The sequence below is a fragment of the Liolophura sinensis genome, chromosome 7 (genome assembly GCF_032854445.1).
Source record: "Liolophura sinensis isolate JHLJ2023 chromosome 7, CUHK_Ljap_v2, whole genome shotgun sequence".
Lineage (NCBI taxonomy): Eukaryota > Metazoa > Mollusca > Polyplacophora > Chitonida > Chitonidae > Liolophura > Liolophura sinensis.
In genome coordinates this window covers 29238027-29252656 of record NC_088301.1, presented here as the reverse complement: position 1 = coordinate 29252656, position 14630 = coordinate 29238027, and the positions used below count along the sequence as shown (strand labels likewise).

At 38.8% G+C, this 14630-nt stretch overlaps 2 protein-coding genes and 1 non-coding gene across 3 annotated transcripts; 1 reads left to right on the top strand and 2 right to left on the bottom strand.

The window, feature by feature from the left end:
- Positions 1-496: 496 nt before the first annotated feature.
- On the bottom strand, positions 497-1835 carry LOC135471414 (uncharacterized). Its single transcript, XM_064750643.1, has one exon. The coding sequence runs from the start codon at positions 1597-1599 to the stop codon at positions 1015-1017; it is 585 nt and encodes a 194-aa protein (XP_064606713.1). The 5' UTR covers positions 1600-1835; the 3' UTR covers positions 497-1014.
- Positions 1836-2012: 177 nt separating this feature from the next.
- Positions 2013-11032, top strand: LOC135470311 (histone chaperone asf1b-B-like). The gene is made up of 4 exons (XM_064749172.1): positions 2013-2206; positions 6836-6951; positions 7247-7423; positions 10202-11032. Exons 1-4 carry the CDS (start codon positions 2098-2100, stop codon positions 10406-10408), a joined length of 609 nt encoding a protein of 202 aa, XP_064605242.1. The 5' UTR covers positions 2013-2097; the 3' UTR covers positions 10409-11032.
- Positions 11033-14523: 3491 nt separating this feature from the next.
- On the bottom strand, positions 14524-14595 carry Trnac-gca (transfer RNA cysteine (anticodon GCA)). The gene has a single exon. It is a non-coding gene; the product is annotated as a tRNA-Cys (tRNA).
- Between the last annotated feature and the right edge of the window lie 35 nt (positions 14596-14630).

Below are 14630 nucleotides of genomic sequence, written 5' to 3'. Positions count from 1 at the left end.
TTGATTAAAAAATTTGGCCTTGTCTAGAAGTGATAAAAGCCTCTCAAATAGCATTCCATGTACTTTTTTTTAGCAACATTTTAATGTTTATAATTGAAAACTTCAACACAAACTAATTTGTGATTTATACATATATATATGTATAAATTACTTCATAAAGAACAACGGCTTTTTGTCGCCTCAGATTATTGAAATTTAAACAAATTACTTTGTTATATTCAAGCACATCTATAATTTACTTATTCATTTATTTGATCGGTGTTTTATGCCATACTCAAGAGTATGTCACTTATACAACGGCGACCAGCATCATTGTTGCAGGAAACCACGCAGTGCTCCGGGAAAACGCATGTTCATCCTTAGGTTACTGTCAGACCTTGAACTTAGGGTGCATCAATAATATAATAATTTATGATATCCTATTGACAAAGGTTTGGAGCTTAGGTCAAATTTGTTTTGTAGCCTGTTTTTTTTTAGCTGTTAAAGCACATACTTCAATTGTACATTCTATTAGGCCTAATTTTTTTTTTCAGTTTCTCAGTAAATCACTCTCTTCCAATACAATACAATTCCACATAAGATAACACTAAGCTCAATAAATAAGAAATATAGGCATATACATGTATTATCCAGTCCACATGTGTTATGAATGCTGTCTATCAAACGTTGCACATATCCCATTATCATTTACAACTGTGCACAACACCAAGTTTAACACAATACAAACTGCTGCCTCAAGGTTCACATCAAAGCAAAGAATATAAACACTACCGGATTTTAGGCTAACTGCAGGGAAGTGATATGTACTGTAAGACATACATGCAACTACTCTGTCAGCCTATTCACCCCTGTAATATAATAATGGTTTTTTATTTATCCCCAGTAGCGTGTTTTGTAAAGGCTTCAATAAAAACACAAAGCGGTGCTCTTTTCTTCGTTTTTTTTTTTTCCTCACATTTTGAAGCTAACATGTACTGAGTAATGGGGAAGTCTTATGAACTGGTGTATTCTACTCTAAAGGTAGAGTTCTCTTTCAGTGGTTTTGTCATCAGAGGAATCACCCTCTGTATCAGCATTCTGGTCTTCATCATCATCCTCGGAAATTGAGAACTGCTTTTTCCTGCCTGCGTGACTGTTAAAATTCTTGGCCATGCGTCGAATAGCACTACCTTTATAGCCATGTGACTTAACATGATGAGTGTGGTCATCCATCGGTGTCTCTGATGCAGATATGCCTGAATCAGACAAAGACCCGCCTGATGCTAATGTCGTTAACAAATTTTCCAGCACAGGCTGATACCCCATCACACGATCCAGTATACGACAGCGCTCCTGTAACTTGTGAATTTGTTGATCCTTTTCCCTCAACATGTTCTCCACTGACTTCACTTTTTCTTTTGCCGTTATTAGTTTTGCGGTAAGTTCAGTAATCTCAGCTTCTTTCAGTTCACTCATTTCATGTAATTTATAAGCCATCTCTTCGTCTTTGACAGTTATTGTTTCATTTTGTTTGCTGATGGTTTGTTCCAACTGCTGTACTCTGGAATGCAGAGCGTGTAGGTGCTTATTGGCTTCCTCTATGCTTGATCGGGAAACCATGATAGCCCGCAAAACTTAAAATCAGCTCTTGTAGTGGACTGCCATAGTCAAATTTTGATATGTCTCTGTAACTTATAAAGATAACATAACCCGCCTGGATTGAATCAAATAAGATTATTCCAGAGACAAAAAGCCAAATGGCTGCCCCGTCTGTCTGATAAAGTGGCACGTACGTCTGTAAATCAACAGTACAGGAAAATACAGGTTTTAAGCCACCTGGTCACATTGAAATTCATTTTAATATTCTGACAGCCGGAAGTGTTAAAATGCAGGAAGTAACATTTGTTCCCGCTACGCATGCTCCTTCGCGAAGAATTGCACCAATGGGGTTAAGTTTAGTAAACGTTCGTGGGCTTGATCCAATGGTTATCGTCGATAGTCTGACCATGGGCTGGTTTTACTTCGCGCCAATATTGGAGAGGAAATACCAGCAGCCTCCGTAGAAGTCAAATTTTTGTTAAATTTTTATGGATAAAGTTTGTGTTCCTTATCAGAAACATGGCTAAAGTCAACATAAGCAACGTAGTTGTTTTAGATAACCCATCTCCTTTCCTGAATCCATTCCAATTTGAAATTACCTTTGAGTGTTCGGAAGATCTTCCCGAGGGTAAGCCATTTTTCACCACAATTTCACAAATGTAGGCCTGCAGTTAGTTCGAGATTTTCATATCAGTTCATTGAAGAGTATGCTTTTCAGTGCACAGTGTGTAGCTGAGAACTTTTGCCCACCCTTAGATTTACTGATTACTGCATAATATTCAAGGCATATTAGGCATACTAGCCCTGGATGACTACGCTCGCAGGGGCTCGCATAGTCATGGATTGTTCCCCTTCACCCCGGTAGGACGAATTGTAAAATTTCTGAAAACAGGTGATTACTAACCTATCACGCCACTGCAGACACATTTATACAAGTCCTAGGGCACTAGCCAAGGATCTCGGCTGTGATATTTTAATATGGGGTTAGGCATAAATCACAGCCGAGGAGTCTTCCATTTTACAGTATTAGTATTTAAGAACAACTTAGCGCGGAGAAGCTCCACGCAACAAAAATCTGTGCAAAATGAACCAATGCATGCATTGATCGAGCAAAACTCAAAAGTATGTCCACGAAGACAATCCATGGCCCTGTGCTAATTTTTTCCACATTCTGTAGCCTTTACAACCAGTGAATCCAAGATAATTCACAGTTGTGACCTACGCTCATGTGCCATGTCAATATTGTGACTTAAATCTGTAAGACTGGTCTGAAGTTGGAGGTCATGGGACCACCCTTTCATGTCAAAACACAATGACCACCAAGCATTGGGGCGACACTTTGCTAGTAAGACCAGTAAGGCATAGTTGTACAAAATAACATCACAAAAACTCTACAGAAATACTCAGCCTATGTGGAAAGCTGAAAATTGTACAAATCCAATAGATACAAGATCTCTGACAGCGATTTGAAGATAGGCATTTTCTTTGCAATAACGTTGGGAAGATTGTTTTCTTCACCCACGCCATTTGTTGCCAAAGAGATCACGTGGCCTCTAGCTTCTGGCCTTCCCTGGCTTGTACGGTTGATCTTTCACAGCGTCAATTTTGATTAGCTGGCTGTCAGTTTTGACAGACAGAAAACCATGTGACTGCAGAGACACAAATTTGCGAACTGTCAAATTAAATTTGAAGTGAAAAAGGGGGATTTTCTTCAGCTTCTGTTCCATTTTATTTCAAGGAAAGGCCAACCACTGCTGCGCATGCACACCTTCCTGACCCAGATTTTTAAAACATGGCAGCACATGTCGAGCTGCTAAATATGAGCCTATTTTCAACTTAGGTTAAAATTGACATAAGAATGGTGATGTAAAGGCAAACAGCGACTGTGACTTTGGAAATATGCGTAAATATTTCAGCTTTCAGAATTTGCCATGCTTTATATGTACTCAGGACAAATCTAACGCGCATGAATCAGAATTGAATGAGGAGCAAGTGTCGAAATAAAGCATACTTGTGATGGGCAATATTTGTCGGCGACAGGTCCCAAAAAACATCACCTGTAGCAGCGACAGGTAAGCCAAGATTACGGTCATGTTTAAGTCAATATCCATACATGACTTGGTCGTTACGGTCAAGTCAACACTGTTAGGACGTCATTTAGTGGACAAAGCCGTTGTCAATGGACCTATCGTATTTACGCTTTCAATTCCGTGACCAAACATACCTTCAGCGATGAAGAACGCACTTCGGTTATCGTAGAGTACCTCTTTGCAGAGCATTGGCAAAATTAGATCTGCAAAAACGATGGAATGAACAGCACCAGTCAGCCTGAACTAGAGAACAACCAATGCAGAGAAGTGAACCAATCGATAATTGAAGTGTCGTGCACATCTCAGGAGTGTCTCACCATTACATTTGTTGTAAATGAGAGTTGACGGTCACCATCATATAAATTAAATCTTGAGTACCGGTACAGCGTGAAAAACTCGTCAAAGGAATAAATATAAAATGTGAAGTTAATATTTTTGCCCCGGCCTCTCCCTATTGCCCAAAAGTGTACAGCTGTAAGACGGCAGTGCTAACTTTTCTCGCTCAAGGATTAGGCATGGCGTCGCAGATGTAAAGGGGAGCAACTCAACATACACACATATAAATCTAAATGCATACATAAACATTTTCCTTGGTTGTTTCTCTTGAATGGGAAGAGCATGCATACACAAGACCAGACTGAACTCTCGCAAGTAAGTTTCGTTTTGATGATCGACTGTACAGAAGTCCCAGTCGCGATAGAATATTGAATAAAATGGAAATGCTGCCAAAACCAAATATTCTTGTCACACGGTAGACTGATGTTGCTTCGCCAAGGAGGCGATGTTGACAGAAAATAATTTCGCCAAACTGAAATTATATGTTCACAAAGTGCGACCATGAATGGTGATCGGTAGTGCTAGCACATATTAGACTTTCTAAAAGTCAGATTGGTGATGACGGGTACAAAAAAAATATACCTGTCTCTGTGACAGGTAGTTTTAAAGAACATTTCTACCCCAGAGGAGGTAGTTCTCAGTTTCCGGTAAGTGTACCTGGCTCTCGGGCTAAGGGTGGTGAGCGGCCCCCGTATATCCTTATATGGATAGCGCGAGGTAAACAACGTGGCGACGAGTTCTCGGCGATGCGCAGAGAATGCTAGGCTTAAACATATGGTTGATTTTATAGTACGAAAACAACCACCATACAAGGTAAAACAAGGTAAAAGCCTCGTTCTGATTTCATCCACCTGTCTGAAAACTGTGCATGGCCGAACCAAAGTTCACAATCTAAACAAATATTTTGTCAGTGCAGTCGAAAGATTCAATCTAGCAAAGGATTGTGCACATGCGTAATTCAGATCACAGATTATTTTTATGCTGACGCAAGTCACTTTTGCTCCCCCGAACCAAAAAACATGATTTACTTGCAAGTGTTTAGTTACACCACAGGAGAGGTCAAAATTAGCCTAATTGTGCCGAAACAGGTTGAGTGAATGCACTCAGGCCGTGTTGCTTTCCCCGCCCATAGTGTACAAAGACAGACTGCCTTCACGGAAACTTTGAGATCAAGCATCCTTTTAACATGTAATGCTAAGCGTTTAACCATCTGTCTTAAGCAACTATGATCAGTCCTTCAGAATCAGGTCAATATATCTCTGTATCGCCCAACCCGAAGTTAGGAGAGTTATGGGAAAAACTGCTTCTAATGTGTCTGATCGATGGTAAGCCACATTTACAGCATCTACACACGCGTATTATATCTTCTCTATCATAAATCAATGTCAACCGCATGGTCCCCATAATCAGCTAACTGTTCTGAGTCTTGCCGAGCCAAACACGTTCCATGACAACCACAGAAATTCAAGGGCATATCAGCATAATTTACACCTCTAAAAATGCCCAATATCCATATATATAAAAAATAGGAGTAACAAATACACCTAGAAAAATTAGGATAAGCTTCTATAAGTGTATGTACATGTTATTTTATGTTGATAGGCAGAATCACTTGCGAGTTGAATGTGGAAGATGACTCTGTATATTTGACGCGCACATTGTCTGGAAAATTGCATTGATTATGAATGACTGGCAAGGTATGAGTCAGTTATGGTCAAGTGAATGGATGCCAAGCTTTTGAGATCTTTGAGGAGATTTTCCAAGGAGTTTTGGTACCCAAAAGCAGCAACAAACAACCAAAGACAAGCTGGATTGTGTTAGAAAATATTTCACGAATTCCTTCACAGAGCATGTTGTTGTTGAACACTGCTAAATATGATAACTTGCATACAAATCACTTCACCTTCGTTGGTTCTCACAAGTGATCAAGATGGTCACAGACGGCTTACGACCACTTTAGGTGTAGTGTCTGAAAAAATAATTTATTTTGTGACTCTGTGCGGTTGTCTCACAAGTAATTGTTGGTTCGGCAAGACTGAGAACAGGTTAGTTGATTATGAGGGCCACTCGCTTGACATCGATTTAAGATTTATTGCGCGTGTGAAGATGCGGTAAATGTGTCAATACAGAGAGTTGCATTTCGCAACTAACCGCAATGACACAACCTATCAAAATGACAGTGGAGCCAAAGGCAGTAATGTATATGTCGTTGTTGCACCACAGTACAATAGGGAAGACATCACATAAGAGTTACATGTGACCATGGCGGAGCTAACAACTTATGACAAGTCTTTCAAGAGTATTTTTATGTTGGGAATTTAGAAGGTTTTTCAATACTGACGCCTGAGAATCAAGTCGGATTCTCATAAATAGAGAGTGGCGTGAATTGTTACGGTGACTGTTTCACAGATTCCTGTCAGATTCAGGCCCCCAAATTGGGTGCTGTTCTGTTGAAGTCTTTCAGCCATTTGTCTGAAAATTTTCGGACCTGCACATGTGGGTTCTTTAATTGTCTCTCTGTGGCCATGAGTTTGTACTACTTTCTGTTTCAATTTCACGACAAGACGTAAATGTACCACTTACAAGCAAATTTGATTAAGCCTGCTATTCTGTATTCTGACTGACTTTGATTTCATCACTTTCAAAGGTAGAATTGTTTCACAGCTGATGACTTTACAATTCCAGTTTTAGGGTTGCCTTCTCTTGGTGTACTATTTGTTGAAGACAAGTGATTTGACAGGGAAACATTTTGAATCCATCATTTAGTGCCTACATTTTGATTTGTTGTAAATCCTTGGCCAGTACCCTTCACCTTGTAATTTTCTTCTTAGATCTTGAATGGAAGATCATCTATGTGGGTTGTGCAGAGAGTATGGACTATGACCAGGTCTTGGACTCTGTTCTTGTAGGGCCTGTACCTGGGGGACGTCATATGTTTGTTTTTCAGGTAAGTTATTGACACATTTTCAATAATTCTTTATTTTCGTTTGTGAAAGATGCCTGTACCTGGGGGACGTCATATGTTTGTTTTTCGGGTAAGTTATTGACACATTTTCAATAATTCTTTATTTTCGTTTATGAAAGGTTTCTTTTAACAGCTGAAGGTATTATTGATGGGGAATTCTGATGGATATAGGTAGAAATTTTAGTAAGTTTAGGTTTAGTAAATGTCTAAGACCTTGCATGTTTGCTGTCTATCATTGGAATAAAAAAAAAATATTGCCGATATTATTGCTCCACAGGCACGGTCACCTGACATTAGCAAAATCCCAAACGAAGAAGTTGTCGGTGTCACCGTAGTTTTACTGACCTGCTCATACAGAAACAAGGAATTTATCCGAGTCGGCTATTACCTTAACAACGAATATGCCGACCCTGAATTAAAGGAGTCTCCTCCAGCTGTCCCTGTTTATGAAAAAGTAAGTATGAAACTGCTGATTTTAATACTGCCAAACATGAGACTTTTCGTCGGATCGGCAGATTTCTGCTTTTTGTTTTTTTTTTTGAAGCCTTGGAGGTCATTTTTGAGATGACTATAAATTTTTTCCATGCCTATCCTTGAGTGCACTCAGGGGCTTAGCCAGCAACCCATCCAATTCTTGCAAGCCGGAGGGGGGTAAATGTGAAGGCGGGTTAAAAACAGGAGGCTAAAATCTCGCCAACCAAACCACGGAACTACTTAAAAATAAAAATTACAACAACAGCGCAGCGTGTACGGCAGCTGTCAAGTTCATTAAGGCCTGTCTGAGATCCAAAGAAATATGGGCCTTTAATCTGTGCCTCATTGCTGAAATAAATCATAGAGTGTGAAATACTTACATGACATGTTTTAACAATTAGTGTTTTATCACGCCAAACAGTGTGAATAAATTAACCAAAGACTGCCCCGTCTCCTTCAACTTTATTCTCATTTTTTTATCAAATGAATAACACTATTCAGAGGTAATATCAGGATATGTACTTTTTTTGTTTGTTAAATGAATTTGCTGACCACTCTGTCCTTTGACGCTTATTTATGTACGGTATAAAGCAGTTCATCATCGTACGTATTCTTAGCTTTAATTACCTTTCCTTCGTACAGGCGACGTTAAACCCCAATCACTCACTCACTCACTCTTCATACAGGTGCAGCTTATGTCACACCCCAAGCACTGGCATCAGCGTGCTTGGGAAACAATGTTAAACAAAATGTTACGGTGGTGTCGTAAAATGTACTGCATGTATTGAGCGCAGGGTTTCCACCCATGTACAGCACAACAACACAAGGGGGATGTTCCCTCATTAAATTGATGTGGGCATATTAAATACGATAAATTACAAGATCCATGAATTAATGTATTGTGTATAAGAATCTATGTTGAAGTCAATGTTGGGGGTGGTATTTCAAGAAGTGCTATATGATTAGGCTGAAGTTTTACAGACATAAGGTACAATGATGAGGGGGAACGGGGGATGGTCTGTGGTTGATGCGTTGCATGCATATTAATTATCCTAAGTTACAAAACTCTCAACTTAATACATTGTGTATTAAAATCGATGTTAAGGTATATGTTAAGGGTGGTATCTCAAAAAGTGCTGCATGTATTAAGCTGAAGTTTTACACATATATAAAGCTCAGTGACACAATGGGAATGTAGCTTTGCTACCAATCCAAGTTTTCTTTTGTATTTGGGAAATTTTAGTGTCCATAACACTTTCTTCTATCATTGAATTTGGAAATGTAATAAATTTTAAACCATTTGTGAATAGCTACAATGAATTTGCTAACCCCAACCCTTTTGCCTCTTTTTATGTTAAGCATAGTATTCATAAATGAGATTTATCTTGAACATTTTCCCACGAAGTGAATAAAAGTTTTCAAATATGTGGTAGTTGTGAGTCTGAATATTAAATCTAAAAAAATGCTTACACTGCCCAATTCCCAATACAGAGACAAGGTGGCCTGGTATAGAGAAGTGACAGATTTTCAGTCATGCCTAAGGTGATCATTAAAAAGTTGTCTGTTGCGGGAAATCTGACCGACCCTCTAAAATCAGGCTGACTTAATGTCTTGGTTTGTAGCACCCGTCAATCACAATGGGGACCCAATCCCACCACCTGTTGTTTTTGTAATTGTTGGCAATATGAAACTGGTGATAGGCACCCGATTCCACACATGTGAACACAGTGTTCAATCCATGCACGCTGATCGCCATTTTACGAAATCGAATTAAAACTGCCTGCAGATTGTTCTTCTCAAACTTTACAGGTTCTTTGGAAATTTACTGATGTACAGACATAGTAATGAGCAACAATGCGAGAACAAGGTTTGAACATGTGGTAGTGTCGGAAACTTACCCCGCATATGTTTACGTGTATAATTGACGGTTTGCAGAAAGGAAAGATCTGGAAAATAGATAAGAACTTTTTGAAATGGGATGACAAAACACCACGTGCGTGAGGCTTGAAAAACTTGCCTCTGCATTTTACAGGAGCTTAACACCAGATGCTTATCAGTCAGGTCTTGATCGCTGAAATACCGATGAGTGCATGCTGATTTGTTAAAATTATTTACGGAGCCATGAACGGATAACACTGCTCCCCTGGACACTTAGACAGCTGCAGAAGCAGTCTTTAGCTTGCCTGTTTGATAAGAACATGCTTTGAGACAGTTTTGGAATTTTACAGGTTTGTAACTAGAGTTGCATGATACTTTCATCATTTTAATTCATAGTCATTTACTGTAATGTGTTTGGCACGAAAAAAAGATTTGCCCACCGACAGCCCCAACTTCTACTAACAACTTCTTAGTGGTGGCCTATAAAGGCAGCCATGGATTATGATGGCCAGTGTAGATTGTAGCATTTTTATTCCAATGCTGGGCTACTGTTTGTCATGAACAGTAATTTACAAATTGACCAAAAGCTAAATATAGCGTGTATTCAGATCAGGAATTTCCCTTCTGAAGAATATTCAAATAATATGAAGCTAATCTCAGAATGATTTAAAGATTATGCTGTGTTGGATTAGATAAGCCAGATTAACACTAAGTAGGCCAACGAATGACTCAGTATGCGAAATGTAGTATTCAAATAGAGAAAGAAATGAGCAATGAAATTTTGTGGCTTTCAGCGCATTATTAGTTTATGAAAGTGAGTTTTGAGACATTCTTCAGCATTTTATTTTCTAAAGATTAGTTTTTTCTCTTTGCATTTCAGTTACAAAGAAATATTCTTGCCACAAATCCAAGAGTGACACGGTTTAAGATAGATTGGGATGGTAACCTAGGAGACGAGAACTGCCCACCATCTCAAAATACAGAGTCAGAGTCAAACCAGATGATAGAGAGGGGACCTGTGCCAGAAAACATCAAGGCTGCATTAACGGGCGACAGTAACAGCTTTAACATGGAGGTGGGCATGTGAGGTGGCAGCCATATATACTACACTAGTCCTGTCCCACACGTGAACAGGGGTGTGACCAGATAAGGGGCCTCACCTAGGACTATTCCCTTTCATTTACTTGCTCAGTGAAGGAGAAACTGGTGGAAACAGTTTGAAGAGGGCAAACACAGCAATGGCATTGTGCTGAGGTTCTGTGTAGACTACAAACAGAACACCTATCCACCAGCAACATATTGTGCAGTGAAGATCTGCTGGTGAAGCTTCAGGCTGGGAAGTTGTATGTCGTTCAATGGCAGGATGACTGCTCAAAGATGAAAACTGAAATAAATGATTCTTCTATCATGTAGTGCTGAAATGGTTACTGACAAAAAGCAGCAAGTTGGAGGCAGGTGATGTATGAGCTTATGGGGATACACAGATTTTAGTCTACCTCAGAAATTGTCTCCCTCTGTCAGTCACAGATGCTGACACAAACTCTTATGCCATTTGATTGATGTCATAGTGCTATTAGGCAAGTTCATTTCTTATTGTATTGTGCCCGTATCTGCATGTAAAGCAAACTAGGGAATTCACTTCTCAGAGTAAATTGTCTTGCTTATGTCATTGTGTGGTAAATTTTGAAATACGAAAGGTGTGATCGAAGTATCAATGTAGAAGGCTGTATCAAAGGGAAAAGTGACATTAACTTATTCAGCAAACAGCCTGACACCGTTTCAGCACATCGTGGATGTGTCCTAAGATACTCCAGATCTGTTCAAGGATAATAATTGGTTCTGTAGCTATTAATCCTCCAACTCATTCTTGTGTACTTGAGTGTTTAAGTTAACGATGGTAGAGAAAAGAATCTACAAAGAATTCCCTCGTTTCCTTTTCTTTTTTTGTACCTTGTAACTTTTTCAACTTTAAGAATGGGGAGAAAATTTTTGATTTTGTAACTCAAATCAGAAAAAGCTCTTCATAAAAGACCTACTTAGGAAAACGTCTGTTAAGCTGTTCGTCACTTAAGGCAAATGGATTGTTTTGTATAGAATTGAGGGTATGACATGTTGTACTTCTGATTTCTGTGTGTTAAATACTGTTAAAATGATAACTTAAACTGTGTAACAAAAGGCAACAAATCCAGTGTTTGGTGTGTAACAGAAAATTTACTTGTGGATTGCTTGTATACGGCGTACCTATTATTACCTATTATTTATGTTTAGCACAGTTAAAAGTGGTGTACACTTAGATAATGTTTGTTCTAGAAATGCCAGCTATTGTAGTAAGAAGGTGTCTAGTCTCTGATTGACATAATTTTTCATTGTGGTGAAACTCTTGAAAAACAGCATGTTGAGGCCTCGATGTGACACAACCTCCAAATGAGTTGAGACCTGCTGATAAAGAGTGCTGGAAAATAGTTTGTCAGTAGTATTTGGATCACATCCTGATCACAAGCCATAGATTGTGTAACAAGTATGTCGACTTTGACACAGAAGAGTGTAGGCCTTTGTTTCCTTACTTAAAAGATGCAAGCCCGCAGCTTGAAACTTTAAGGATAAGATTTTGAAATACCTGCATTCAAAACGGGGGATCATGATGTATCATCATAGTGGTGTGAATCATCTCATTCATTGACAGTGGTGTGAATCATCACATTTATTGACATAGTGGTGTGAATCATCACATTTATTGACATAGTGTTGTGAATCATCTCATTTATTGACATAGTTGTGTGAATATTTTGGTATTTAAGCATTCCATCAGCATCCAGTCAGCATTCAACATTGATTCCCATGTAGACCATTTAACACAGAGTAACACCACCACCACCCCCTCCCTCCCCCCAAACAGGCACTGTGACCTACCCTAATTCGTGGACGCATATGTAGAGCACTTATGATCACGTTATGAGCAGGTCATATGTATGTAGGTACCTTTTGTTTTCATTTCATTGAATCGCAACTTACATGTATGTCAGATATGTGACGTCTTCATATATTATTACAATGTTGTCATTAAATTAACTTTATCAGTGTTCAAATGGTGCAATTTGTCATATCAGTGCGTTGAACTTGACAAGTGGAATGAAAATAGTCTGTTACATAAGTTGTGTTCAGACAGTGTAATTTGTTGAATCGCCACAAATCACTTGAGCTTGCTTATGTCCAATTTTCATTGATTAGTCAAATTCAGTAGCTTGACAATCGCACGGTCTTAACACAGATTTAAGAGTACATTAAAGGGATACAGAATCAACACTGATTGGCTGACAGTAAAGTAGGGGTTCATAGGTTAAACCGTGCAGCTTTGGTCATGCTTGAATAAATGTTCTATACCTTAAATTCAGCTTAGGTTAGGAATAGCCTGGCCTTCGTATCCTCACATCAGCCAGTCAGAAGCAATTCTGTATACCATTTCTTTTGTAGTGCTAAAAAAATGTTGTGCTGTTCGAGGATAGCAGTATTGCGCATTTCAGCAGTGAAGGCAGCAGTGCATGCGCTGTAAGGAGTTGACAGTTATAGTGTTCTGAACCAAGGTCAAAAAATTAATACCGTCTGCATAACAAAGAATGACTGCTCATCTGCACTGTTGAAGATCGCAGCTGACCCTAGAAGTTTTGTAAGGATTTCTTGTAAGCTTGGTCATCGCCATCATAATTTAATTACATTTTCATAATTTCATATCTCGAAAGCATTAAAAATATTCAGATCCAACTTTCCATGTTTTGTTCTTTGTGAAAAGTAATGTGTGATTATGTTTATGTTTTTTAAGTAATGTGCAGTAGAGCTTTGAATATGTATTCTTACATATAGAACAAACACTCGGTTTAAAAAAGTATTACTCAAGAAAGCAAATTTAAGCCTCTTGGTGAGGTTCCAGATAGTTCTATTTCCAGATAGCGCATATTCCAGCTCACCTTAGATGACCTGGAATTTTGCCATATACGTGAAAAAGGGAATGTATACAGCGACGTGGTTCCCTCAGGGCTCTGCACTTCCCACCACCAAGAAACTGGACTAATAAAATTCTTTTACAGTCAGGTGTTGAACACAAATCATCTAAAACAAACAATGCCCTAAGGCCACAGTGTTCAAACATCAGAATGACATTGATTCATGGAGTTGACAGTGATTATGTTACAGCTAATGCATGGCGTAAAGTTACAGTACAACTTAGAACTGAATTTTAATTTTTAGGGCCCAAAAATTATCGCTGAAATCGTTTTTCAGATTTTTGACTGTGGAATTTGCCCCTCCTCAGTTTAACTGTATGTATGAAGTATATTTACATATGTTGGTATTTAGATATGACAAAATATTATCTGGCACCACTCAATAGGTCTACTGTAATATTTCAAGCATTTTGCATGATTGCAAGGTGTTCATTCAAGCATTTGCTGAAGTAGACTGACAAAACTTGCGCTTTTTGGAAAGCCCTGAAACTGGCCAATCCAACTAGCATAGTTTTGTCTCCAAAATCAGCTTAAAAGATTTGCATTAATTACACTGAAAGTTGCTATTTCCAGTGTGAAAAGGTTGAGAAATTCGGGTACACATAAGTAAGTACCAACCAAATTGTGATACTTCATACTACAAACAAGAAAAGTTGCTTGCCCAATCTCTTGAGGCGCTGGCTGACTGTAACTGTAATTCTCTCGACAAGTGAGGTCACATGTTCAAATCCTGTTTTCATTGCTTCGTCTGCACGTGGTAAAGATCGCTCATTTACGCCTGTTCCTTCCACCCATTAACCCAAACATGGTGGTCTAAGGGGAAAAGTCCTCAGTACAGCGTTAATCATCAACCAAATGCATTACATAATACTGCACACCTGTATCTGAGCCAAAAAAGATTTTACATATTATTTCCAGTTGTGGTGTAGTGAAAATTATATTTCATGATTTGGCACAAATATACATGATCAAATATGTACAGGATCAGAATTCAGCTGATTAAAAGGGAAATCAGGGTTTTCAAAGTATCGAATCTTTCACCAAAATGACTAATATCTTTTATTTTGGGTCAGCCATTAGAAGAAATTTCAGCTTAATGTAGAAAGAGATTCTCTCGCTTGAATATCAGACTTGATAAAAATGGTTGAATATTGTGTCCATATATGAAAAGGTGGCCGAACACATTGTGTGGAGAAGAAAAATAAGGGGACACCCGGGATTGAACCGGGGACCTCTCGATCTGCAGTCGAATGCTCTACCACTGAGCTATATCCCCTTCATGTTGAGAAGGGCCGATTTTGAGTTGGTATA

What these genes read in the sequence shown, in the direction of transcription:
- LOC135471414 (XM_064750643.1), bottom strand. Translation starts at nt 1,599, where the DNA reads ATGGTTTCCCGATCAAGCATAGAGGAAGCCAATAAGCACCTACACGCT.
- LOC135470311 (XM_064749172.1), top strand. Translation starts at nt 2,098, where the DNA reads ATGGCTAAAGTCAACATAAGCAACGTAGTTGTTTTAGATAACCCATCT. An exon ending in TTCGGAAGATCTTCCCGAGG is followed by an intron (nt 2,207 to 6,835) that starts GTAAGCCATTTT and finishes TTTTCTTCTTAG; the next exon opens with ATCTTGAATGGAAGATCATC. An exon ending in GTCATATGTTTGTTTTTCAG is followed by an intron (nt 6,952 to 7,246) that starts GTAAGTTATTGA and finishes ATTGCTCCACAG; the next exon opens with GCACGGTCACCTGACATTAG.